This window comes from Dermacentor albipictus, chromosome 2 (assembly GCF_038994185.2).
Source record: "Dermacentor albipictus isolate Rhodes 1998 colony chromosome 2, USDA_Dalb.pri_finalv2, whole genome shotgun sequence".
Lineage (NCBI taxonomy): Eukaryota > Metazoa > Arthropoda > Arachnida > Ixodida > Ixodidae > Dermacentor > Dermacentor albipictus.
The window spans coordinates 135,028,320-135,052,993 of NC_091822.1; the positions used below are offsets into that span (position 1 = coordinate 135,028,320).

At 43.2% G+C, this 24,674-nt stretch overlaps 1 protein-coding gene and 1 non-coding gene across 2 annotated transcripts in view; one reads left to right on the forward strand and one right to left on the reverse strand.

The window, feature by feature from the left end:
- Nucleotides 1–24,674, reverse strand: part of LOC135918041 (cytochrome P450 3A41-like) — an 82,392-nt gene that overhangs the window by 41,967 nt on the left and 15,751 nt on the right. Inside the window, exons 4-12 of the mRNA XM_065451711.2 lie at nt 24,328–24,447; nt 19,503–19,591; nt 17,235–17,383; nt 16,761–16,876; nt 13,988–14,087; nt 13,416–13,573; nt 12,479–12,567; nt 11,653–11,790; nt 10,199–10,361 (exon numbers count right to left, since the gene is read on the reverse strand). Coding sequence (XP_065307783.2) covers nt 10,199–10,361; nt 11,653–11,790; nt 12,479–12,567; nt 13,416–13,573; nt 13,988–14,087; nt 16,761–16,876; nt 17,235–17,383; nt 19,503–19,591; nt 24,328–24,447 — 1,122 coding nt within the window. The remainder of the gene's footprint in view (nt 1–10,198; nt 10,362–11,652; nt 11,791–12,478; nt 12,568–13,415; nt 13,574–13,987; nt 14,088–16,760; nt 16,877–17,234; nt 17,384–19,502; nt 19,592–24,327; nt 24,448–24,674) is intronic.
- On the forward strand, nt 21,064–21,136 carry TRNAS-CGA (transfer RNA serine (anticodon CGA)). Its single transcript has one exon. It is a non-coding gene; the product is annotated as a tRNA-Ser (tRNA).

The following is a 24,674-nucleotide window of genomic DNA, read 5'->3' on the forward strand; positions in this document are numbered from 1 at the left end:
TGCTACTTGCTTTTTCTTCTGTCAAAGCTTTATTGCCTCCGATTTTGTTGCTTGGAGATCAGTAACTGTAATCACATGTGGCTAGTTAGGTTTTCACAGATGTCTGTGTAAGTTGCGACGAACAATAGAGCAAGATAATTCTGTTGGCCAACTTCTTTTCAAATGATATTGCAGTCCATTTGGCACTGACCTGGACTGAGCTCGTATAAACTTTAAACAGCTAGCTGTCCAAAACATTTATTTTGGCATAGGGACTACCCACCATTAGCCGTTCACTACGAGCACTTAGTCACTCCTGCTTCGTACTACGGATTTATAACTAACCAATCAGTACTGTATGAGTCACACAAGAAGCAAATACAGTTTTGGGGAAACGAGTCTGCAGGGCCTTTAAATATAATTTCGCGTCTGGCAAACGTCGTATTAATCATTTTTATTTGTTTTGGTTATCTATACATTTAGCTCGAAGGCCGATACAGCGTTGGACGACACGTATAACTTAAGTTGCGATAATTTCCACAATTATACCTTTATGTAATATTGTAATATCCAGTATGACATTGTTTGTTTAGCAGTAGAATCATAAACGTGAAAGTAACCAAATAAATGTTTCTATAGCACGAATCATGACGCGTAGATGAAAGACGATGCCTAAAAAATCATGTTTAGCACCGTTTGGAAAATTGAGAAGGAAGAAATATGAGATAGAGTGAGCAACAATATAAAAGAAAGGAAGAAAAGTTAACAAGTACTGAACCCGGTTAGCTAGTCTGCACGTAGGGAAGGAAAACTAAGAGAAAACATTACGAATATAATGGTCAATAGCTCATGCGCACTAAAGTCGTCGACATAGTGATAATTCTAAGCACGGCTTGTCGCAGACGAATGCGCAGTCCTGTCGCCTTCAGCAATCTCAGCACCCTTGTTTTGACTTTCTGCAGCTGTGATAGGCGAGAATGATGGACCGAAAACCTCCAACAAGAAATGTCTTCACTCTAGCTGATTAAGAGCGGTGAAGACGGCAAGCTTTACATTTTCTAAATATGGGCAGTAGCGCAGAAGGTATCCTGCCGTCTCTTCTTCGCCTCAGGCCAAACACTCGGTGCTATCTGTCATTCAAGTCAAGAACGAGTACTCGTTGGTGATTGCTGCGTCCATACCTAAGGGGCAAAAAAATGTGTCTACTCTCGTAGTTGGATAAAAGGGAACAGTGAATGCAGACGACGATGAACACAGTCAAGTGCGTGCCATCTGTGGAGTCGAATCATGTGCAAGCTTGCTTATATGCTGGCTTGATGGAGTTCTCAATAAACGTATAAAAATCTGTAAATTGCTTCAAAGCCACTCCACTCTGTGAAGGTGGATAATCAGCGAAGCTGTGTATAACTATAAATAAAATGAAGTGGAATAGAAAAACAACACAATATTAGACAAATGCGCACGTTGGTATGCTTATTTGTATTTACGCTTATCTCGTGACCACAGCAACTATGGCTTTATGGTAGCTATAATAGATGCCATGGGCTCTGTGACAGCATTGGAAATGTTCTTAGCGAACATTATGACTATGCACGACCAATGGCGCGTCATGGAAACATTGGTTTTGGTGCAACATTGAAGGCTGAAACGTCAAGAACCCATTTCCGTCGCGACGAGACGGCGTTAATGTCATCCACGATGACGACAGGATTGGGGTGCACCGGAAGAATCCACCCAAATGTGTCGAGCATAAAGTCTTCAAGGTCCCTCTATGACGTTCCGGAATGAACGTATACGGTTGCGGCAAAGATTCCGTCCCCAGTCTGTAGAGCCCACACGTCGCCACATTCCACGTGAAGGCTTCCACGCCCGGCGTCGGTAAGGCACACAGCGTAACGGCCGTGCTGTCATTGTTTGCGTAGATTGCAACGCATCAAACCATCACCGATCATCCATAGCCGGGACATAGCTGGCCTCAAACGCAGCTGGGACATATACGCTGATGCAATTTTGCCTTATGTTTAAGCTATTTTAACTTTATAGACGCCGCCATCGTTTTTGCCTACGCACATCGCGAAACGCTGGAAACTAGCCTAAGACAGCTCCGCTGTAAAAAGATGTTTGTTCATGAGCCTTTTAGATCAGCTTCGTCACCGAGATCGTTGCCGGAGATACCGCCATAACCCAGCAGAGACTGAAAATTGATGTTGCGCCCTTTCGCGACACGTGGCGTTGCGTTTCTGGTCCTTTCGAAACAAGATGGTCACAGAACTCACAATTAATTGGTGACAAAAAGCACAGTAGACTGGCTTTGAGTCACTGAATAAAGCCAATTGATTAGTCGGCTCTTGGTTAATTGTGCACTGTTCAAAACACCAAAAACGAAGTAGGAGAGTTATATTTAATACGGATACCAATGGCACAATGCCCTTGCACACTTTATGCAAATTCTTTAGAAAATTGTTCGTACTTGAAGAAGAGGCTCACATCTATTGTTCACGTCTTCAAGTTGATCGGCGGCAAAACATGGGGATCGTCAGTGAATTCCATGCTACAGCTATATCGACCACTTTTTATCGGATTCCTACGTTATAGCTCTCCCGAGCTTGCTACAACGTGCAAGTAAAATGTTCGAGAACTCCAGAGCGTGCAAGCACAGGCACTACGTGTTTGCCTAGGCCTTCCGCGGAGCGCCTCAACGGCAGGAACCATTATAATGGCTCAAGACCATCCTATCATGGCTTACATCAGCACCGACACGCTTAGAGCCTATGTTCTTCATGTTTCACGGATGCAATCAAGCTCTCTTGCCTGCCTGTCAGAACGACGACCACAGGCGTCCTTTTCCAACGAGGTCAGCATCCATCGTGCCTCCCTACCATCGGGCTTCACACCCTCAGCACGTTCAACCTCAGCTTTGTGGTGTTTAAAACAACCTTAAGTGCGTCTTACGGTTCCAGGGATACGAAAGGAGAACGACCTGCCTACCTTGGCCTTGAAGCAAGCAGCTCTGGATTGTTTGCACACTTTCTACTTTCACCGAGACCACGTATATACGCATGGCTCTTCCATCCAGACCAGCTCCATCGGCGCGGTGGTTATACCATCACGATCGCTAAGCATCCGATACAAGATTTCTCACTTGACAACATCAACCAGTTCGAAGCTTGCTGCCCTCCGACGTGCCGTTGATTACATTAACAACCAACCGGCTAATCGGTGAGCAATATTGTGCGATTCCAAAGCGGCCTTACAATATCTTCTGTCATCTCTTCGTCGTGGGTCCCATGAACAACGCGTGTCGGAGGTACGAGAAATGCACCATCACATGGTCGCGAAAGGACACGACGTCGTGTTTCAGTGGCTGCCTGGTCATTGCGGTATCTCCGGCAAAGACCTCGCTGACGAAGCTGCTAGGAAAGCACACGAAGGATTAACCCTTGTTTCTGTACCTTTATCGCGGACCGACGCAGCCCAACACCTAAGCAAGCTAGCACACCGTATGACATTAGAGAAGTGGCACACGTCTGAATTCACCCAAGATCGATTGCATTCCCTCGACCCCTCGCTTCTTCGAAATGAGGAAACAATGCTGTGCCGCTTACGCTTGGGCGTCGCATTCGCCAATGCATATACGTTTTTGATTGGAATGGCCGATAGTGGCGACTGCAATGCCTGCGGTGTTGAGGAAACTATAGAACATCTACTGTGCTACTTCCCATCTTTTGAAAATGAAAGACAAAATCTCTGCACAACTCTCAACCAATTAGATAGAAAATCATTCACCTTGAACAAGATATTGCGACCATGGCCTCGCAAATTGCAGCTACAGAAGGCCACAAAAGCGCTGCTGCGATATTTGAAAACTACAGGATTGAGTCAGCGTCTGTGTTCCGGACTGAGTGGCCGAACGGTATCACCAGTGGACTTTCTCTTCTTCTTTTAAGATTTCCGTCCCCTTTTGCCTTTCCCCAGTGTAGGGTAGCCAACCGAGCTCAGTCCTGCTTAAACGCCCTACCTTTCATTTATGATTTGCTCTCTCTCTTTAGAAAATTCATTTTAATTATATCATGGGGCAGCATACTGTCATCGATACATGTTTTACGAGACCGAAAACACCTAAATAGCATGTATATCAGTTTTGTTTATTCTGTCCTTTTAGAATGGACGCCTTGCTATATTAGCGTACTGCCATGCGAGACGAACTAACACTAAGTAGGTAGTTAGCGCAATATTCGAAGGAGCAACTTTGAGCTATATACATTCGCCTCCTCTGCAATGCATATGATAGTGGTGTCTTTTCCAGGACAGGTAATCTGAGATAGTAACAACTACATATTTTCCACCAGTGGCATGTTTAATTGGTTTCCCATCTCTATTATAATAAATATTTTGTCGACTTCATGAAGCTTTTGGTTTGTAAGTGGTCCTAGTCATTAGCCAGTAACCTTCGCCAACAATACGACTAGCACCAAAATTGATTAAAATTTGCTCTTACAAATTATGTTACACTACAAGCTTTTGATGAATACAGTGACAGAAGCACATTCCCTATGTTAGCTCTGATCTTCATGCAGACTTTTGCTTCAAAATTTACCCTGATATTAATGTGGCTGCGGATGACAGCACAATAGCTATCATAATTATTTAGCGCATTGCGGTGATCTAAAAACAAAGAATAGCGCTTCGCGCAGAGGACCAATGATTTCTGCCGAAGTGAAAAGTGATGAGGAGACTACGTGTGTTCTGCACTTGCTTGTAAATATATTCGTCTATGCTTTAGATAATGTATATAGGTATGCGGCTATTAACAGCATTCTTTGTTTTGTTTGAAGAGCAGCTTGACACTAATGAACTGATTGTGACAAGAGATGTACTGCTCCAGGTGAAAGGAGCGCTAAATTTGTTTTGGTTCTAGATTAAAATACAAGTGATCGGAATACTGCCAAATGACCAGTTTCTGTGAGTGAGCAAAATATTCAGCAGTTTTAGTATCCAGCTCTTAAAGAACCAAGTTCTTGCAGCGAGAGTCATTTCCAGTGTCACAAAAGCTGGTTTTAATTTCACGGAGCCGATGGAGCATATGAACGTGGTCGGTGTTTACGGCTTTTAGCTGCTTTCTCGAGGACACGATTTGATGACGTTTGGTTTCAACCATAGCCACGCATTTACTGAAGTGAGACGTGCTGTTATAGCGGATATTCGAGAGGGATATTGATATAACAACAATGGCCGCACTCGCCATCTTTCCTGCGTCGCAGACGCACAACGCATGTATGCTGTGTGGCCTAGTGTGCACATGATCGTCGCGTGCAGCTATTGTTCAGAACTCTGAAATGCCACGGTCGACTTCAACGTCCCGCGATTAATGAATAGGGAACTTCACTGTCCCCATGAATAAATAAAACTTGGTCTGCTGGTTTTTTTCCAAGCTTAGACATCCGTCCCGACGGCATTAACAAAAGGCTTGAGTTACTGCATTGTAGTCGAAACATTGACCCAAACAGCGTCTCTACACGGCGGCGTAGGGCGCTTGAAACCATACATCGAACTTGAGCTGATGGCATAACTATGACGAGTGTATGAAGGCAGTGCAATGTACGACGATGACAATGGCTGAGGTGGCAGGATGACGATGGAATGATGATGGCATGTTGACAACATCGTGATTGCGACGAAATGACAACGCTGTTGAGATGTAGCTTGTGCAGCTTCTTGAACTGCAGTTTACATGCTTTGAGCGCGATGGCTTGTCCGCGTGGCACTTGCCTGCTGTGCCCACTTCCGCTCTGAAAGCTGGGACACGAAACATGCATTTTCGGCCTTCCTCTACTTAGCGTTGTGTAGTGCACAGTAATTGCTCGTGTTCGAGTATGTATTTGAGCACCTGGCGGCTACGCAATGCAATGGCACTCTTGCAACAGCTCAAATCGGGTGCGCAGCAGGAAGAACGCACGCCAGGAGAGCGCCTGTCAACTCGCAAGTAATGAGCGAGCAATGCGCGTGACTCTCTAGGTGCAACATGGCGCAACTCAGAGATCAACAGTTGCGTGCGGTTCTTCTATATTTGCCATATCCACATCGCTACCACTTTACCGCCAGGAGCACGCGTTGTCAGCATAGGTGCCATTCAACAGCCAAACAATGATGGCGCCGTTTGTGACCATTATTTAACATACTTCAGAAGAAAAATTTCACGGTACTGTATTCAATATAACTATTCCAGATATTCTATCGTCAGAAGCCTCTTCTTTGGGACGTTATGATGGGTATGTTGATGCAGCGGTTGTGAGGTATATAATTGAATCAGGACGATTTCCTTGCCAAATTCTTACATTTTTACTCACTTCATTCGTCTTACTTACTCAAAATTTCTTAATAGCGCTTCTTTTTATCTTTTTCTGAAATTATCCAATTCTTGGCCAAGCCTCCAGAGTTGGCATGAGCCATTCTCGGAGGCAGGCAAACAAACAAACAAACAAATCGCTGCCTTTGGTGTCATATAGCCTGTCCTTTCAGTTCACTTCTGTTGCCATTTCTTAAAACATTTATTAAACCTGCAGTTCTGTCCAGATTAAGGCACAGTTACTTCCTTCCGGTTGTAAATATTAAGGGTATTATTAGAGTACGTATTCATGTTGTGCTTATTTTATCCCTCATGTATGGTGTTGCATTGACTGCAGAGACATTTCTATTCGATGTTATATGCGAAATGAGTTTTCCGAAATTCTGGTATTCTTCTATATCCCGAGAGAGATAGGAGAGAGAGAAATTGACTATACGACTGAATTTCTGAAAGTATATATATTTTAACACCCTATTTATATTACAGTAAAGAGCGCTTACCTTATAGGTCTCACCCTTCATTTTTCTTTAGTAGACACACTTCTCTGTTAAATCTAGCAGTTAATATTTCCATTATTCGGAAGTGCACAGCACCTGATGCACTGAAATTAACATTGTTGCATGAGCAGGCAATGAACTCACGTTGATATTTTGCGTTGTTGCCTCGAAAATTTGCCACATACCCAAAAGGGCGAATTGTCCAGGGTTCCCCACTGAAATAACGTGCGGCTATCGGAAAACGCTACTGTGGATTTCTTTACAGTAATCCTGACTTTCCTCGCCCTTTTGGCAATAATGTGAACAAGTTAGCAGAAATGTTTCCAAATGTGTGCATTTTGCTTTTTGGCACTTGAATTACCAACACGTTTACTAGTCGAATTACCCTTGCGTAAATACGAGGCATGCAGAAACTAAAAATAAATTTGGATGTTTGTCTTATTTCTGCCTTTATTGCTTTAAAATACATGGTACGAGTACGATAAGCGTGAAAAGCAGCATAGTTTGCTTTCTCAAAGAACGACCGACTACTTTCAGCATAATGTTTATCATTTTCCTCAGAGACAAGAACATGTTAGAGAGTGAGCTTTATTTGTTGTTACGGAAATGCCACCTGCTTCTTAGAAACATGGAATGCGGAACCACTCGATGTGTACGAAACAACTACTGCAGCAGTCTCCTAGCGCGTAGGGCGCACAGCTGGACTTCGGCATGCGCGTGGTTCGATCCCCAAGACGAGACACCCACGGGTTTGAGAGACGGGTGCAAGAAGCCCTCCGGCCAGGCGTCCGGGTTTCCAGCGGTTCACTGCTTGGGAAAGGTTCCTTCAGATCACTTTGTTTGCTGTGCAAAAAGCAAAACAAAACACCAGGACTCTAGAAGGAGTCCGGCAGTCTCATTCTGCGAACTTCCCAATAAGTGATTGTCCTTCCAAATGCCTGGAACTTTCGAAGTTGCCGAGAATCAGGGCTGGAGTGTATGTGTGCCCATCTCACCAGTAGGTACCCGAGCGGCAGCAGTCGTCGTACTGCCACGGATGCGGTGCATGCTCGACTATTTCACTAAAGCTACGGTGGAGACAAGGGGTACCCAGAAAGTTTCGCAAATCTCACAAGGGGCCCCTTTCGAAATGAGAACCCTTATATAGACAACGGAACGCCAAGTCGTGGTATATCCCCACCCATTAGAAAAAAATCCGCTGGGTTTCTGGCAGCACCGGAATTCGAGTCCGCTACTTCTCAGATACAAGGCAAATTCTCTACCCCTACACCACCGATCCGGCGAGAAAGAAGAAGCACGGTTAGAATATCTCACGTATTAAAATCACCGGGTATAAAATTATAAACTCAGAGACAGAACAGAATATGGGGCGTAACATTTGATGTGGGACAAGATAACTAAAGAGTATGGAACGATGACAGTTCTCCTTCGTAGCAACAATTCGCCCTGGCGTAGTTTGCTTGTTTGCAGTAAACACGTGCGTCTGGGGCGCATTGCGGAGACAATTTTGTAAGCTTACGTAGGCGAATACAGGGCGCCACAAGCATCTGCGTTGCAGGAAAAGTACTTCCTGTTAGGCCTGAATGCAATGTTCTTTCCATGTTTTGTGTTAAATTGAGTCGGTGAACTTATTTGTAGTGGTGCGTCGTGGAATTGGTCGCAGAAAAACAGGGCCGTTGGGGCTGTGAAGAAACAGGCAAGGTTTATACTTGAGGGGTACCTGCATGAAAGAGGAAAGAAAAATTTGACCCAGATCGTTGCGCACACATTCCCTACATCTTTCTTTTTCGATGAGCCACAAGATTCTACGACAACAATCTCTAGCTTACAGCAGTACTGAATGCTTCGAGGATCTTTGGCACGCCTTGTAGCCCTCCCAAAAGCGTATTGCGGACAGGCAACACCAGCAGAATTTTACCCCAAGCTTTTGTGCATGTCCTAACGCAAAAGTTAGTAATCTGCGGTGCTGCAGACATTGTGGTGTACTATTTAATTGTTAATAAAATGTAAATATTGGATGCATGCATCTTAAACGAAGTCACGGGCTACGAAAGACGTTGTAGAGCGGTGCCCTGAATTAACATTGACAACCAGGATTTCTACAAAACGAAGGGGGGAACTATGATTCTGCCCATTGAAATACATATAGAAGGCCGAAACACTTTCATGACGCATTCCTTGGACCAATTTGAATAAAACTTTGATGCATGTAAAAAAGAAAGTCAAATTCTAGTGGATATGGCAAACGCCATATTGATCAGGATCTAGAGAAATTGTACAAATGCATTAACTAAAAAAATACAAGCACAACGTTTGCAAATGCGCAACTATGCACCAAAAACAGACACGGCAGTTTTGTATGTTGCAGCCCTTCCATAATCTAAAGTGGACAAATTTAACGCATCAGTTTATGTTTTAAGTGAATTTATTAAAATGTTCATGAAGGTCTTGAAAGCCATGTGATATACATGTTTTTTGTTCGCTTTAGATGTACCATTAGATGCATTTACGGAATTCTGATGTTCTTTTTGGTTGCCGAGTTATGAAGTTGTAAACTTGATAGTTTCTGTTTCTGGATATTTATAATTTTCAAGGATATTTATAAGTATATTTCCACCCAAAATCACACATAGGCTTCCTTACAGTCGCTATAGCTTTTAACGTATTATTTTACACATAACAAATCTCATCACATTGGGTGCAGCCGCTGCGGAGAAAAAGGGTTTTTTCGTTTTCATGTATTCAGATAGGAGCCCTCGAACAAAGCTCCTTCTTAACACGCGTGGAAAGCACTTTAAAGGGTGCCGAAATACTTTTCTGAGTAGTCACGAAATGGCAACACTCTCAAATTGCGTCGTCTCACGATTATCCTGAAGCAAAAGTTTCCTCAGTCCTTCAAGCACAAGCGAACTTAGCCGTAATTATCAGAGCTATTCGCGGCCGTCTGTCTTGTTTTGACTTCGATGGGCGCGCTGGAAGCTACACAGGGGAGGCGGGAAGGGGGCGCAAAAGAACAATTCGCCGCTAGCCCAGCCATAGGTTTAACGCAAGAAATGTCGTGGAGGTACCCCGTTGTGGCAACGGCATTTGTTCAAATATGAAATGTGCTTTCTGTCAGTCCGAGGTGCTATACATATATATATATATATATATATATATATATATATATATATATATATATACACACATAATCTTTCAGTGATGAAGTAAAGCTATCAAGCTATTTTTTTCGTTTTCTGTACCCTTCTTCTTCTAGCGCATTCCTCTCCACTTGGTTTCTTTCTATTGAAAATATGCATGTTGCCCAACACTTCTATGCTCGCACACGTCTCCAGTTTTCTATAAACATATCTCTGTCTTTTTTTATTTTGCTTACCATTGTTTCGGGACACCTCTCCAGCCTCACGCGTCGAAACATGCAAGCCAACAAAGCCTTGGCCTGCAGCATGCCAAGCCTCATGGCGACGCAATTGCGCGGTCCAACGCCGAAAGGCATGTAGGTGAATGGCCTCACGCTGTCCTTGTTTTCCGGCAGAAACCTTGCAGCCGCGTTGGAAAAGAAGAAAACAAACGCAGATAAGCTACCTCCGAAATAGTGCAAGATCTGCAGAAATGACCAATGCACCATCTGACAAAGGCTTGACCCGTCCACAGGCGATTTGTGAACGCTACACTTTTCTGATCAAAACTGCCATAGAGTCACGGGCAGTGCCGCAAGTTGGGCTGCTCGCCGATGAGCGACTCATCGAACACTTTGCTTTTATGAACGACTCCCCTTCGCGTTTCTAAGCCCACCCTATCACCCTCTCTTCTCTTCCCCTTCCCTCATCACCTATCACCCTCCCCTATCACCCTCTCTTCTCTTTTCTCTTCCCCTTCTCCCTTCCCCCAGTGTAGGGTAGCCAACCAGACTATTGACTGGTTAACATCCCTGCCTTCCTGTATTCTTCTCTCTCTCTCTCTCTCACCCTATCACCGTGCCTTGCGCAATCTTACCGTAAGCCTTCCGCGTTACCCTGGATTGTGATTTGTGTGGTCTGCGGCATTACACTTTGAGTGGGTGCTATAAAGCTGAATAATTCAAGACGTAATATAGATATTTATAATAGGGTCTTTTATTACCGTAATGAGTTCACACATTCAAATTAGCAAGCTACACAGCAACCTTGAGTTTATTACTACATAGCTGAAATTTGCCGAAGATTTACGCAAAAAAGTTTTGACCCAACCAAGATGGCGGACGTCGGGTTAGAATCACAATTAGGGTGTAAAATTGTGGACTGCTGACACCATACCTGCTGCTTTCCGTCCCTCGTAACATCCAAGCTTTGAAAACGCGTGTCTCAGGTTTAACAGGGCTATCAGCTGGAACGCGGCCACCTTGGTTAGGACAAGTAAGCTGTGTGGTAAAGCCTGCTTACGAAATTTCACATATCCCCTATTGAGAACTACATGGTTATCGAGGAAATTCGATATATTGAAGGCCGATGCTCTCACAGTCCCGCAGCAAAGACCGCATCACTACCGACAGAAGGCGCCAAGCTTCTCGCTCACATCGTGGCCCACATTTCAGGTGCTGAGGTGCATCACTTTCAGCCGTACCACGGATATCACTTTCAATATATGATGATTGGCTAACGCCGTACGCCTAACAGCCATCGCTCCAGTTAGACATTCCGTCACCAGCACCGCGTCACGCAAAAGTTAAATAGTTATCTTCTTCTAGAAGGGCCAGCTGGTAATAGGGCCCTGCCAAAGGAATGCATATAAAAGCGTCCTGACCGACACCGCACAAAGGAAATAACTACGAGACATCGAGCAAAGTTGTACCTCTCAGGATTGAACTTCTCGGGCTCTGGGAAGTATTCTGCGTCGTGATGAATGGCCGCCACGGGAATGTCCACACACATGCCTGGCTTGAAGCGTATGCCGGCCACTGTCGTCTCTTCCGTGCACATACGCAAATATCTATGCAGGATAGAAAGTTCAAAAAAAAAGAAGACGATAAATTCTTTGTCAATCAAATTTTTCGGGAATAGGAAATGCACTTAGAACATCTGCCATGTTATAATTGCTTGCGCGAGTGTGTTTGTGTTTGTGTATGTGTGTGTGTGTGTGTGTGTGTGTGTGTGTGTGTGTGTGTGTGTGTGTGTGTGTGTGTGTGTGTGTGTGTGTGTGTGTGTGTGTGTGTGTGTGTGTGTGTGTGTGTGTGTGTGTGTGTGTGTGTGTGTGTGTGTGTGTGTGTGTGTGTGTGTGTGTGTGTGTGTGTGTGTGTGTGTGTGCATCGAGACGGCACCACTTCCACGCATAGAAAATCCAGAAAAACAAGTTGCGAAATCATTATTTCCGCGCTAGAGTTTCGAGAAAACAACAACAAAAAAAAAACGTTTCGACACGAACATTTGCTAGAAACTATGAAAAATTAACTGAATCAAATTCTTTAGATTTTCCGTGTCAAGATCACGATATGATTATGAGGCACGCCGTAGTGGGCGACTCTAGATTTTGTCCACCTGGATTCGTTTACCGTGCGTCCAATACACGGTGTACGTGTGTTTTTGCATTTAACGAGCATCAGACACGCGACCGCCATCTGCATCTGCAAAATAGTGCGTCTTTTGGTGCGTCGTTTAATTCCCGTTGTCATTGAGCTCACATGGCATCATGTGTTTCCAGTCGAAGCGCCTCTTTGACGCAAGCTTCAAGGAAGGGCATCTGCTGCAGGGCTTCGTACGTGATTCCATGCTGAAAAAAATATAACATATAAATTTAGTTTGACATGGCACATTATATTAAAATGATTCAATAAAAAAGGCCTTTAACACACGTCTTAGCAACATCCGCCTGCGTACCATCATTTATTCCAGTCGTTTATAATATTGCAGAGAGACCAATCATCACCTCCACCACAAAGATGTTACTTAAAACGACACGAGTCATGACTATTTCCAATGAATTTACACTGAGGTACATGGCAGCTACTAAGACGGTGGATAGCATGCGCACCTTACAGACCCATCATCTTCGTCGTCTTGTTTAGGCAAAACGTCTCTCTCGGACTGCTTTGGCTTCGTAACAATATTTTTGCGTCAATTGTCAACCAGCTGCTATCTAATGTAAATTATAGTATGGTTGCTTATATAGCAAGGCATGGGCACGCTTACATCTTCTACGATCAATTTTTCAGTGCCACTTTCCGAGGCAACAGGAGCAAACGTCAGTTCTTAATTTCTTCCGTAATGTTTTCCCTTCTAATCTTAGTGTGCGTACTTCCGTTACCGGTATTTTCTACGCCACTAGTCAAACTGCCGGTTACGTACGCGGTCTTTTAGTGCCTGGAAAAGTTTATTTTCTTTTGTTCGCTTATGGAGTGAAGTATTGATTAACGGATAATTAAACATAGCCAAATAGAGTTAGCATATTATTCCTTCCTGTTCAAATAGTGATTTTACTGCCACGATACTAGTATATTAAGATTAAATATTTTATTGGTGGGTTCTATTAACTAAGCATAATAGTCGTACCTTTGCCACCGACTCACAAGTGTGTCTGTGACGTGAATAGGCGTAATTTTCTTTACGCCAACAACCTACCTCGGAGACAACTCTGTCTATTTCGGCGATGACCCTGTCCTGGAAATGCGGGTGTAGTGCCAGGAAGTAGGCAGTCATGGTAACAGCCATGGTGTTGCCTTCAACACCACCGATGAAAAAAAGTATTCCGTGGCCAGTTATCTCCTCCAATGTCATCCCTGAAAAAGGGCTTTCCTAACAGCGTTGCTTTCGTCTCTCCCAAACCACTTCCTCCTATTACTTTCGCAGTACGCAGTACAGTGTGTGTGTTTGTGTGTGTGTGTGCGTGTGTGTGCGTGTGCGTGTGCGTGTGCGTGTGCGTGTGTGTGTGTTTGTGTGTGTGTGTGTGTGTGTGTGTGTGTGTGTGTGTGTGTGTGTGTGTGTGTGTGCGTTCTAATGGAGAAATTATACTAAATGACTTCGCCACTAGTGCTTCTTAAGTATGCCCGTTTCACAACGTTGCTATCCTGACAGCGCCTCTTCTTTAGATTCAAAATTCAAAATATTTATTATTAATTTGTATTTAACTATGTAAGAACAATATTTTTTTATGAAGCTGCGGCCATCCAACAATTGCGGTTGCAAACACTTACTCCTTTTCTGGCCGCTTTTCTCCCTCTTCTCTTTCCTGTCTTCGGCACTTTCCCATTCGTAGTCAGCATCCGTGAACAACTGCAGGAAATCGTCTTCTTTCTGTTTGTGGTATTTTTGGAGACGTAGATATTAATAATCAATAAACATTCAGCCAATATCGACAGACAAAAAGAGAAGGGTTCGTGGCCAACTGGAGTGCCATGACCAACAACGAGTTAAGCGCGAAGGCGCCAAGATTGCACGAAGAAAGCGCTTCAAGGACTTCAGAAGTTCAAAGCTTGCGAACTGCTGAAAAAACATCCGCTTAGCAAGGGTTATTTTCGCTATGTGTTGTTGCAAGGCAGTGTAATATATTTCCATGCCACGGCTTAAATATGATTAAATGGTGTACTAACATGATATTTTCGATGACTCATGTTTTCCATGAGACGAGCTTTGCCCAAGATATAAATTCTAGAAAGAAGATTCGCATCTTTCAAGCTTCAGAGCGTCCTAAATAATTTAGCATAATAGCTTTCTTGTACCCAGTTTTGATGTTGCTGCCTGTGTCTTCACACAAAGGTGGTTCAAGTTCAAGTTCAAGTTCATTTATTTACCACATTTATGCAGTTTCACATAAGTGGTTGGAACGAGGGAAAAAAAGCTGCATTAAAAACAGCTTGACTGACCCCACGTCCCCGGTTCACTAAAGCAGCATGGCAATGAAAGAAAAATACATTTCAACGTCGGTGTCTAATAAGAAAACATGATATGCACAGAAGACAAATTTCCAAAAGTGAGATTTAACTGAACATATTTAACACAGCATGATCTTGAATAAGAAATCTTGAATTTATTTAATGTCTTCGGCAAGCAATAACCTAATGTTTGAAAGCCATAATTCGTGCGCGGCCGTGGCACATACGATTTTTCCGAGTGTCTGTTTAGGCGCGAAGAAGGATTTAGTTGCAAGTTAGCTACACTGTGTATATAACCGCGATTTCTTCCGGTATCAGATCTAAAGCAAACTAATAAAGTGTATTCATACAGCACATTTAATTTAATTACATTATATTTGACAAATAGTTCTAAAGTATGTGCATTAAATGGTAGGTTTGCAAAAGAACGTAGGGCCTTTTTTTTGTAGGATAACAAGACTATTTATGGATTGCTGTGCTTCGTTACCCCAAATTAAGTTACAATAGCACAGATGTGATGACTTAATGGTTACATGGGAGCAGGGCATTGCGGCGTTTCCGCACCCACCTCGGCTCTTTCGTTCATGTGCTATGCTGCCACATCGGCCCCAACTGTGGGTCAGGCTTATTTGCAAAGATTTAAAGTTTTTTTCACCTTCAATGACATGATCTAAGGAAATGTTGGCGCACAAATACGGCGCCAGTATTTGCTTGGCTCTTGTATCTCTCGCACTTGTCTGTACGTGTCGGTTGATAAGGAGGCCTATTAAAATTGCTAAGCGCTCGTTTTCTGACTGTTTGTAGGCGCTGTATAATAAGCTTACAGTTTCCCCGGTGTCCTACGAGAACCGTTTCGGAGCGCGTGTTTTATTTACAGGCAATGGAAATCTTTCGTGAGGCTTCTGAAATGCAACAGCTTTGCTGGACTATACGTTGTGATCTCGAGAAGCCACCCAAGTGGGCAGTGCTATTTTTTTTCTCCGGCAATGAAAATGGACGTGGGACCGATCAGCCCCATGATAGTTTCATTTCGGCTTTCGTCACCGAAGTTGATTTCACCTAATGGCGCAATATTAAGCCCTGAGCGTAGACGTTACGTGAAAGCGACAACGACGTAAGCAGTAGCAATAGTCGAAGACTCGGCCAATGAAGCGCGTGCTCCCCGACTGTCTGAAGCAGTACGTCAGACAGGGATAAATGGTGGCCACATCCTCACTTTGAACGTTTCACTTCGGCTAAAACAGACGCATAGATTGGTAAAGGTTTTATCGCATTTGTCGTCGCTGCGTCTCGGAGCAAGCTCGATGTATCGTCGTCACTGCAAAATTAGGTAATGTTGACTATAGCCACTAAGAAAAAACTCGTAACATTTCTAACTGTGACGTGTGCAATTCCAACAATAAATGGAGGTGTGCCAGGCAGCAATGTCCAGCAAACGTGTTCTGACTTTGAAGCAATATATGTTGATTTTTGCGTATGCCATAGTTTTTATGTAATCATATGCTAAGAACTGTGTAAGTATCCTCGTGCACAAAAAACTCTGCGGAGGAAACAACTTCTCGCTGTTAAAAAAGACCTAAAGGTTCGGTGATTCCAACCTCAACGTCCCGAAGAGAACAGTGTGTTTATATCAAAAGCTCTAAATTTTTCAACACCTCTACTAAAGTTCACGCCACCCGCCGTGGTTGCTCAGTGGCTATGGCGTTAGGCTGCTGAGCACGAGGTCGCGGGATAGAATCCTGGTCACGGCGGCCGCATTTCGATGGGGGCGAAATGCGAAAACACCCGTGTATTTAGATTTAGGTCCACGTTAAAAAACCCCAGGTGGTCAAAATTTCCGGAGTCCTCCACTGCGGCGTGCCTCATAATCAGAAAGTGGTTTTGGCACGTAAAACCCTATAATTTAATTAATCTTTCTTAAAGTTCACGCCAAATAAATTGCACATTCCTACCTGCCCTATTAATTTTTTCAAGTAGTATCGTGTCGCATTTTATATAAGATGTGATGTTCACACAGATTTTATTATAATATGGACTATAGTAAGAAATCAAAATAAATCGGCAAAGTCAGTTGTGCAAGCTTTTGAGCTTTTACCTTTTTCTTTGACTCCCTCTCTTGAATAAGGTGTGATACAAACGCCTTGAATATGTCAACGTTTGCTTTAGGTGGATAGTTGGGCTGCAAAACCTTGAATAGCCTGGGCATAAGAACTGCGGAAAGAACGATGTATTACACGTAGTACGCAATGCCGTATTTTGGTTGTCATATCACAACATTCACCGGACCTGCTTAACTATTTCTACAGAAATTCTAAATCATCTACAAGGCATTTCCTTCAATACACTGATAGGCAATTATATTTATTACGTATTTTTTATTTATTATACTTCCTATACAGAGGCCAGTACATTCCCAGACAGCCGAGGGGTGGTCTTTCAGCCAGTAGGCGCTCTCTTCATAAAAACTAACCCTCCCTCCCCCAGTAAAAGGGCCCAATAAAAAACAGTCGAATCATTCAAAGCGGCAACTTGCATTTAAACAATGATTATCAGTGCGGCAACTACTTACACAACATGACGGCCTTCCAGCCAGCCTTGTTTATGAAGATGGCACTTAGAGATTTTACCAGAGGGTGGTCTTTGTCCTTCTCGCTGTCCAAGTCGACGCTGTAGTTAAGCGCTGCCGCAGTGTCCAGTGAGGCGTGGTCCACCAGCCTGCGAAATTAGCGCTATATTAAATATTCGAGCGTTTCCTTGCGTACCTTGCGTAACTGGCAATACATGGGGCTTCCCCTACGGGGAATTGAACCCAGGCTTGCCGAGTAAGTATGTGCCCTTAATGCAATGCCAACTTTCTTTTTCTTTGTTGTCTTCTTCGCAACAATATGTACAGACGTACAAGCCATGTCAATTGGCGCTAAACAATATTAGTAGATCCTTTGGCTAGGCTGTACTAATTTAAAAGGCCTTCAAAGAGGCCGTCAGAACTGAACACCACGCCAACACTTGGAGAAAAGAGGCGTAATATGTGCGACTAAGGAGGCTAAGTCCACAATCAAACCCGAAGTGTTTCTCATTAGGAAGAAAAGGAAAAACGAAGTTTTAGAAGAGCTAGCGCTGGTCAGGAGAAAGTAAGTCCTGCTTCTTCGAGTAGGAAGGCGATCATCTTTTACAGCTACAAATAAATCCGACCACAACATGTCACAGCAGTTAGACTCGTTCCTATATATAGAAGAGAGCTCCGTTAGTAGAAAAAGTTGAAAGTTGAAGCAGTGGCGTGCTGCAACAGAGCGTCTTCGCCATGCCACCGAAACTTGAGCTGACAGGGATCACCGGCTACAACAACAGCATGCGGCACAGCGGCAAAGTTTCGCACAACAAACACCCCAAGAACTTGAGTGCAGGTCGCAGCACTTGCGAGAATTGATAGAATGCTGTATCGCACACGCGTAAGAATGGAAGTTGAATACACCTATGCGTGTTTGTGTGTGTGTATGCTTTCGCATTCACTTATACAATCATCATCAGATGGTTTCTGCCAGAACTTTTTCTCTATTCTGTGCGGTGTATTATTTGCCAGCGCGTACTGCCTGATTTCCAAGTAGTATAAATCCATCCACGTGTCGACGCTATGTTGAAAACATGGAAGTCTACGTGAGTACGAAAATTAAGGACGGCAATGAAAACGAAAGGACAATATGCAGAATGCCCGCGCCGTGCACACACTAGGCAACTGGTAATGAGTTTCACTTTAATAGCTGATACCTGCACACATACGCACAGCCTATTGCACCGTATCGCTTTAGGGGAAGAAAGAACGCAAGGTGCGTGTCCCGAAATCTCATAGACGTCACGGTGGACGTGTACTTAAGGAACTGCGATTCACTTCACGCATCCAGTACAGCGCATTTATTATCGCTCAATGCAATAGACAAGTTTCGCTAAAGCGGGCTTCTCGGAAGGAATGTTAAATTTATCGAGTGTTCCTAAATGTGTCGCACGACATCGTCTTTGCTCCTGCCCATCGCCCTTCCATCGCGTGGCAAACGTAATTTCTCCCGTAATCAGACCACTGTAAGCGGAGCGACCTCCCGTGGCGATTAAAAAGTTATCCACAGTCTGTCAGCAACATTTATGGCACACCGTAACTGCAAAAAAAACGAAAAAAAAAGATGATTTTACGCGAACCCTGGACGTATAAAACTGAAATTCAGTTCAATTCAATTAAATTTAGTTCTGCACTTTATAGAAGAGAAATGCAGAGAGCAGGAATACAAAGCTTTGTCAATCCACAAAGTGACGGGATCCGCGTACCCTTACAGAAGGTCAATGGCAGCACGACAGTGGTAGTTTATATCTGTAGCAATTTTCGTGACCAACTCAATGATTAAATAAATTAGTGGCCTCATTTGCCTTAACCGAGGAAAAAAATATATTTGTCATGGAACCAATGTTCCGTACACTTTTGAGTTCGACGGTACTTTACAGTTCCATTCTTCTTGCTTCTGCAAGAAGAATGGAACTTCGCACTTAAATTGCGAAAGAGCACAATGTGCTCTTTCGCAATTTAAGTGCGAAGAACAGCGCCTTGGTGGACGACACGTAGAGGCACATAGAACATTTTAATGTAACTTACAAATAAGTTAGCTAGAGCCGAGCTGGAGATGTTAGAAGCAGCATGCTACCGGCTATGCCATATTGCTCATTTCAAAAATTACAACATGATTTCAAAAATAATGATATTCTGAAAATGGCAGCTTTCCGCTATCCGTTGTTTCGTTTAAAAGGCATTTATAAACTTGAAAAGAAAACAAAACGAAACAAACAGAAAACTTACTCGCTGATGTTCACCGACTTGTTCTCCACAGCCGCGGCTTCGATCCGCGACACCACTCTCTCAGCGATGGTTGTGACCTTCAGCACAATCTGAAATTTACGGAACCTCAGTTAGTGGTGCGAGAACAGAACACTCGTTTTTTATCCTCACAAATTCCTGTAGCGCAGTAGAAGAAAAAGAAATTTGAGTAAGGTATCTGAAGCCCACTTATCGAAGAAACGATTTGTACACAGCTAGATTACTATCAGAAGGCACGCATAGCTTTCAGGGCCTGTATTTACAAAAATTACACTCTTGCGCTAGATACGCTTGCAGACAATTCTCATGGTGGATAAGTTATTTGCAATGGTGACAGGCCTGTGGCAAAAAAGACTTGCCAATGAACTTGAAGCAGTGTGAAATGAGCTTGTGTATGCTAATAATGTCACAGCATTGTTTTTTTTAACTTGAAAGTACTTGTGCCGCGCTCCTTCGAAAATAGGTTCCACGCACGAACGTTACTGAATCACCATGACGCAAGAAGTACGCGAGATGACGTTTCGTGCCTACCCAGCGGTTATGAATGTAGGCATAGAAAAGTAGGCTTTAATAGAAGAACTCTGCTCTTTATCGCGTATATTTGTGGCAAAGAGAACATTTAAGTGTCATTTATTTGAACACTGAGTAATTCCGTATAAAATATAGCAGGCAGCCTGGACGCTTATAAGTCTAGTAAAGATGGCAGTGCTTTGGAGTGCCTGCCTTGAGGGATGGCACTGTTGGCGTGTTTCTCATCCCCCGACATCATCCCCCGACAACCATCACCCGCTCGGTGACGCCGCGGTTGGCTCCCACCGTTTTTCGCCTCTCTGCTCGCTTTCCAACATGTGTGTGGGCGCGGGCGCGCACGACCCCGCCGGAATTACAACGACGCAGTTTCGCCACATACGCACTCACCGTCGCGTCGGCTGTACCTGCGACGCCTGGTGTCCTCTGAGTTGTTTACGCTGCCAAGCAGCACAGGCCTCGCGTGCCTATTACTTATTTTATTCATTTGATTACTCAATTGGCTGGCAATACGCGATTGTCGGGATGTGTGTGTATATATATATATATATATATATATATATATATATATATATATATACGAGAGGAAAGGGGGTTAACCGAGGGTCCCGAGTTTTATTAGACATATCATAAGAATCCAACAAACACTGACACCAAGGACAACATAGAGGAAATTCCTTCTGATTAATAAATCAAATAAAGAAACTATGAATTATTGGAAATTAAAGTGGATGAAAAAACAACTTGCCGCAGGTGGGAACCGAACCCACAACCTTCTTCTCGTTTATTACATAACGAGGGTCTCGAATCCGGCTACATTGATGCCTTCAGGTAGCATATGTAGGTTTATTGACCAGTTGCCTTCACCTAAAAAAAAGATCACGTTCTCGTGACGCCTGCGGCAAAGAGGACGTTCCACGTCCGTCGCCAAGGTCTGTGTGTGGTGGTGCTGGCTAACACTCCCAGGGATCTACTAGGACACATAAATACCCAAGAAAGTGGTTGGGAAAACAGCGCCGCGGTGGCTCAATTGGTAGAGCATCGCACGCGAAATGCGAAGGTTGTGGGTTCGGTTCCCACCTGCGGCAAGTTGTTTTTTCACCCACTTTAATTTCCATTAATTCATAGTTTCGTTATTTGATTTATTACTCACAAGTAATTTCCCCTATGTTTTCCTTGGTGTCAGTGTTTGTTGGCTTCTCAGGATATGACTATATATATATATATATATATATATATATATATATATATATATATATATATATATATATATATATATATATATATATATATATATATATATATATATATATATATAACTATATATCATATTACAAAGATCATCAAACGGCTTTAAGGAAGATTGAACGATCACTTGCAACAAGGTACACGAAATAAAGGATGAAGTACATAAGATGTTAGGTACTAACTACACAAAAAACAAGGACCCGATATAAACGCCCAGAATAAATGAAACTGGACAAAGTAAAACGGAAAAGAAGTGCAGCACACTCTTTTGTTACCTTATGCACACTAAGCATTTAGCATAACAAAGTAGTTATATGAAAAAAAAACAATCACTATCAAGGGAAGACGTGTCATTATTTTGCGTTTAGAGCGAAACTGTAATTATCAGAAAATTCCGCGCGCTTGTGGTCTTGTATTTGTGAATGTTATAGATAATTGGCCACTGCTTTTAAGAATGCACGTTTCACTTTCGTGTGACGACCGATTTAGCTGAGAAAAGGGATAAACCAATTGTTTCCGAATAGTTTTCCAAACAATAAAATTTCATTAATCGTAATGTTCGGGAAGCAGAATCTATCATACGCTATCATTAGAACAGATGCTAATAATGATCATTTGACGTAGTGGAAAGTGAGAATAAATATTGAAGCAAGAGTTAGCGTGAGGTTAACAAGTAAAGCAGAGGGCCCGTACTCGCAAAATGCTTTCACTCTATTATGTGTTAGAAAGAGCAAATTTTAGCCAACCGCGATACCAAATCGAATCATTAGCGAAAGCAACTGACCAATGACAAAGAGCACTGAACAACAGAAAGCTTTGTAAATTTGGTCAATTATTTTTTTATTACGATGTAGACAGCAAACCAAACGAACATGTCACACACTTATAATTTTGAGGTGCTATAATAGAGACTTTTAGCTTGTACGCTATTCCGGTAAACGGGAGTGGTTCGGGCGGATTACCGGATGGTCGGGGCGTAAACGTGAGCGGTGAAGCCGCCTGGTGTTGTAGAGCTCAACCAGACAAACGCATAGCTAAAACTGCAGTAACTCACCATATCCTGCTTCGCCACTCGTGCAAATTTTTGGGAGCGGCGTAATTGTGAACACGATTACGTCACTGTCGAAAATTTACCCCAGCGGCTAAGCAGAATACAGTAATTAGCTCTGTGTTTGTGTGGTTGAGCTTTGCGCCACCAGCTGGCGCCACCAATCGGGCCGCTCACCTTGACGCCCCCGCTAAACCGGAAAACCGCCCGCGCTTGCCCGAATACCGGACACGCTAAAAGTCTCTAATCACAGATTACTGGTCTCGCGAAAGACAACTGCCTCATATATGCAATGCAGCGGATGCGAAGCTGTGGTCTCTCGACATTAGCGTGAACTCCCACCTTTGAATGTTAACTGTTTGCGTATTATTAGTTTGTCCCAAATTAGACTACGCTAGTACAGTGTGGCACCCTTTAAAAAAATAAGCTAATTAACAAAAAAAAAAGAATCCGTAAGTTCGCGGCAAGTTTTATCTTATCGAGGCATCGAGTGTCGGATTCAGTAACCAAATGGCCAACTATAGCATACTCTTCCCGCGGCCTATGACAGTGGAAGGCAGGCAGTTCAGAATTTATTTTTCTCGATGAGACGCTGGTGGGTCAATTTAAACAATCAAGAGTATAAAAAAATAATATCGCGTTTCTTGATGTCAAGCCACATGAATCAATTATTGCTCATGCCAACAATGGTATCGATGCTCTTTAAGTGTTTACTGTTTATGAAAACAATCGTGGAGGGAAACACTCTACCTGCATGTTATTATTAAAATTTATACTGTAGAGCGTCTTTCTTCTTTTTTGAAAATTTTTTCTGGCAGACTGTACCACCAGTACGCGTCTCAAACACAATTATGTGATACTTTCTTTTACGTGCTGTGGAGAGCGCACAGTTAACAAACAAGCGAATAATGAGTGCACAATATTCAGCGACTCAGAGGCAGCTCAAGAGTGTATTTCGTGAGGCATTCGTTGTTCGTCCTATGAACAGCTCACGTCAGAGGTACGAGTAATGTCCCCACCCCTGCCCCACCACTGCGATCGCGAAATCACCTATCCAGTTTCAGTGACCGTCGGGTTACAGCGCAGTAACCGGTATCTCTTAGTTGACAAAGCTGTTCCAAAGGCATACGAAGCCACGATTTATTTTTGGCACCCTCATTTAGGACTGACTCAGGCGTGTCTATAAGCAAACTAGCACATAATATGACTCTACAGAAGGGGCATATTAACTTAGTTCATCATTGTCTGCCTTCACTCGACTCATCGATGCAACTTAACTTGTTACCTGGTCTTTCTCGAAGAGAAGAAAGGGTCCTTTGTCATTTACGTTTGGGCGTTGCATTCAACAATAAATAATAATTCTTGATTAGAATGCTTCATCATTTTATTCATGCTTGCATCATTCACGGTTGCATCAGTGACTAAATAAGAACGCAATTGATTTGTACTGCCTTATGCACTCTTTCATCCTTTTTTTACACACTCGCTCAACACGTTTATAGAAACGCTAATGTCTAGGGACAATTTTTACAACTTCTGGGAGCGCTATGGATTCCCACATTTATACCTGTACAATACGCAGTTTGTAATCCTTCGTGCAATAAAGAACTTCTGAACTTGAACTTGAATGGAGAGAAACACCGAATGCAATGCTTGTGCTGACAAAAATGAAATGCAGAACACATTCTATGCTGCTGCCCATCATTTGAAAATTTATTGTTGCCCTTCACACCACTCCAACCCCAGGTAGGTTGAAGGCTGTTCTCATTTAACATCTTAAGACCATGGTTCTCGCCACTCACAGCTGCAGAAAGTACCGCCGCAAGAACGTAAAGTGTAGGAGAAAAAAGGAAGGCAGAAAGTATTTTCTCGCTGTATACATCGCACCTAATGCGGTTGCGAGTCCAATACTTGAAAAAAGACCATTAGAGCAAAACGTTACATTATTTGCAAAGGAATAAATGTAGAATCACCAGCCATTACCAATTTGAGCTTGCTAGTTGTGATGGCCGGTGTGAAGACGCTCCGCGCTTTCTTCCACTCCTCGCCCGACAGGTTAAGCATCGACTTGCGCCATACCGGGCCGCCTATCCTTTGAGATTCCTAGATTCAGAAAGAGAAAGAAAACAGCCCGTCGCTGGTTTAATTGCCGCATGATAAACTGAAAGCAAGATTTTCCATGGATACACAAAAACTTTTCAGCACGCTAATACACCCATCCTTGGCTGTTTATATGGCATCCTCTTTTGTTTGTTTTATTTACTTCGGCGAGCAAGCATGGATGACAGAGCACCCAATGGCACAATGATTATCGTACGGATGGTGGTATT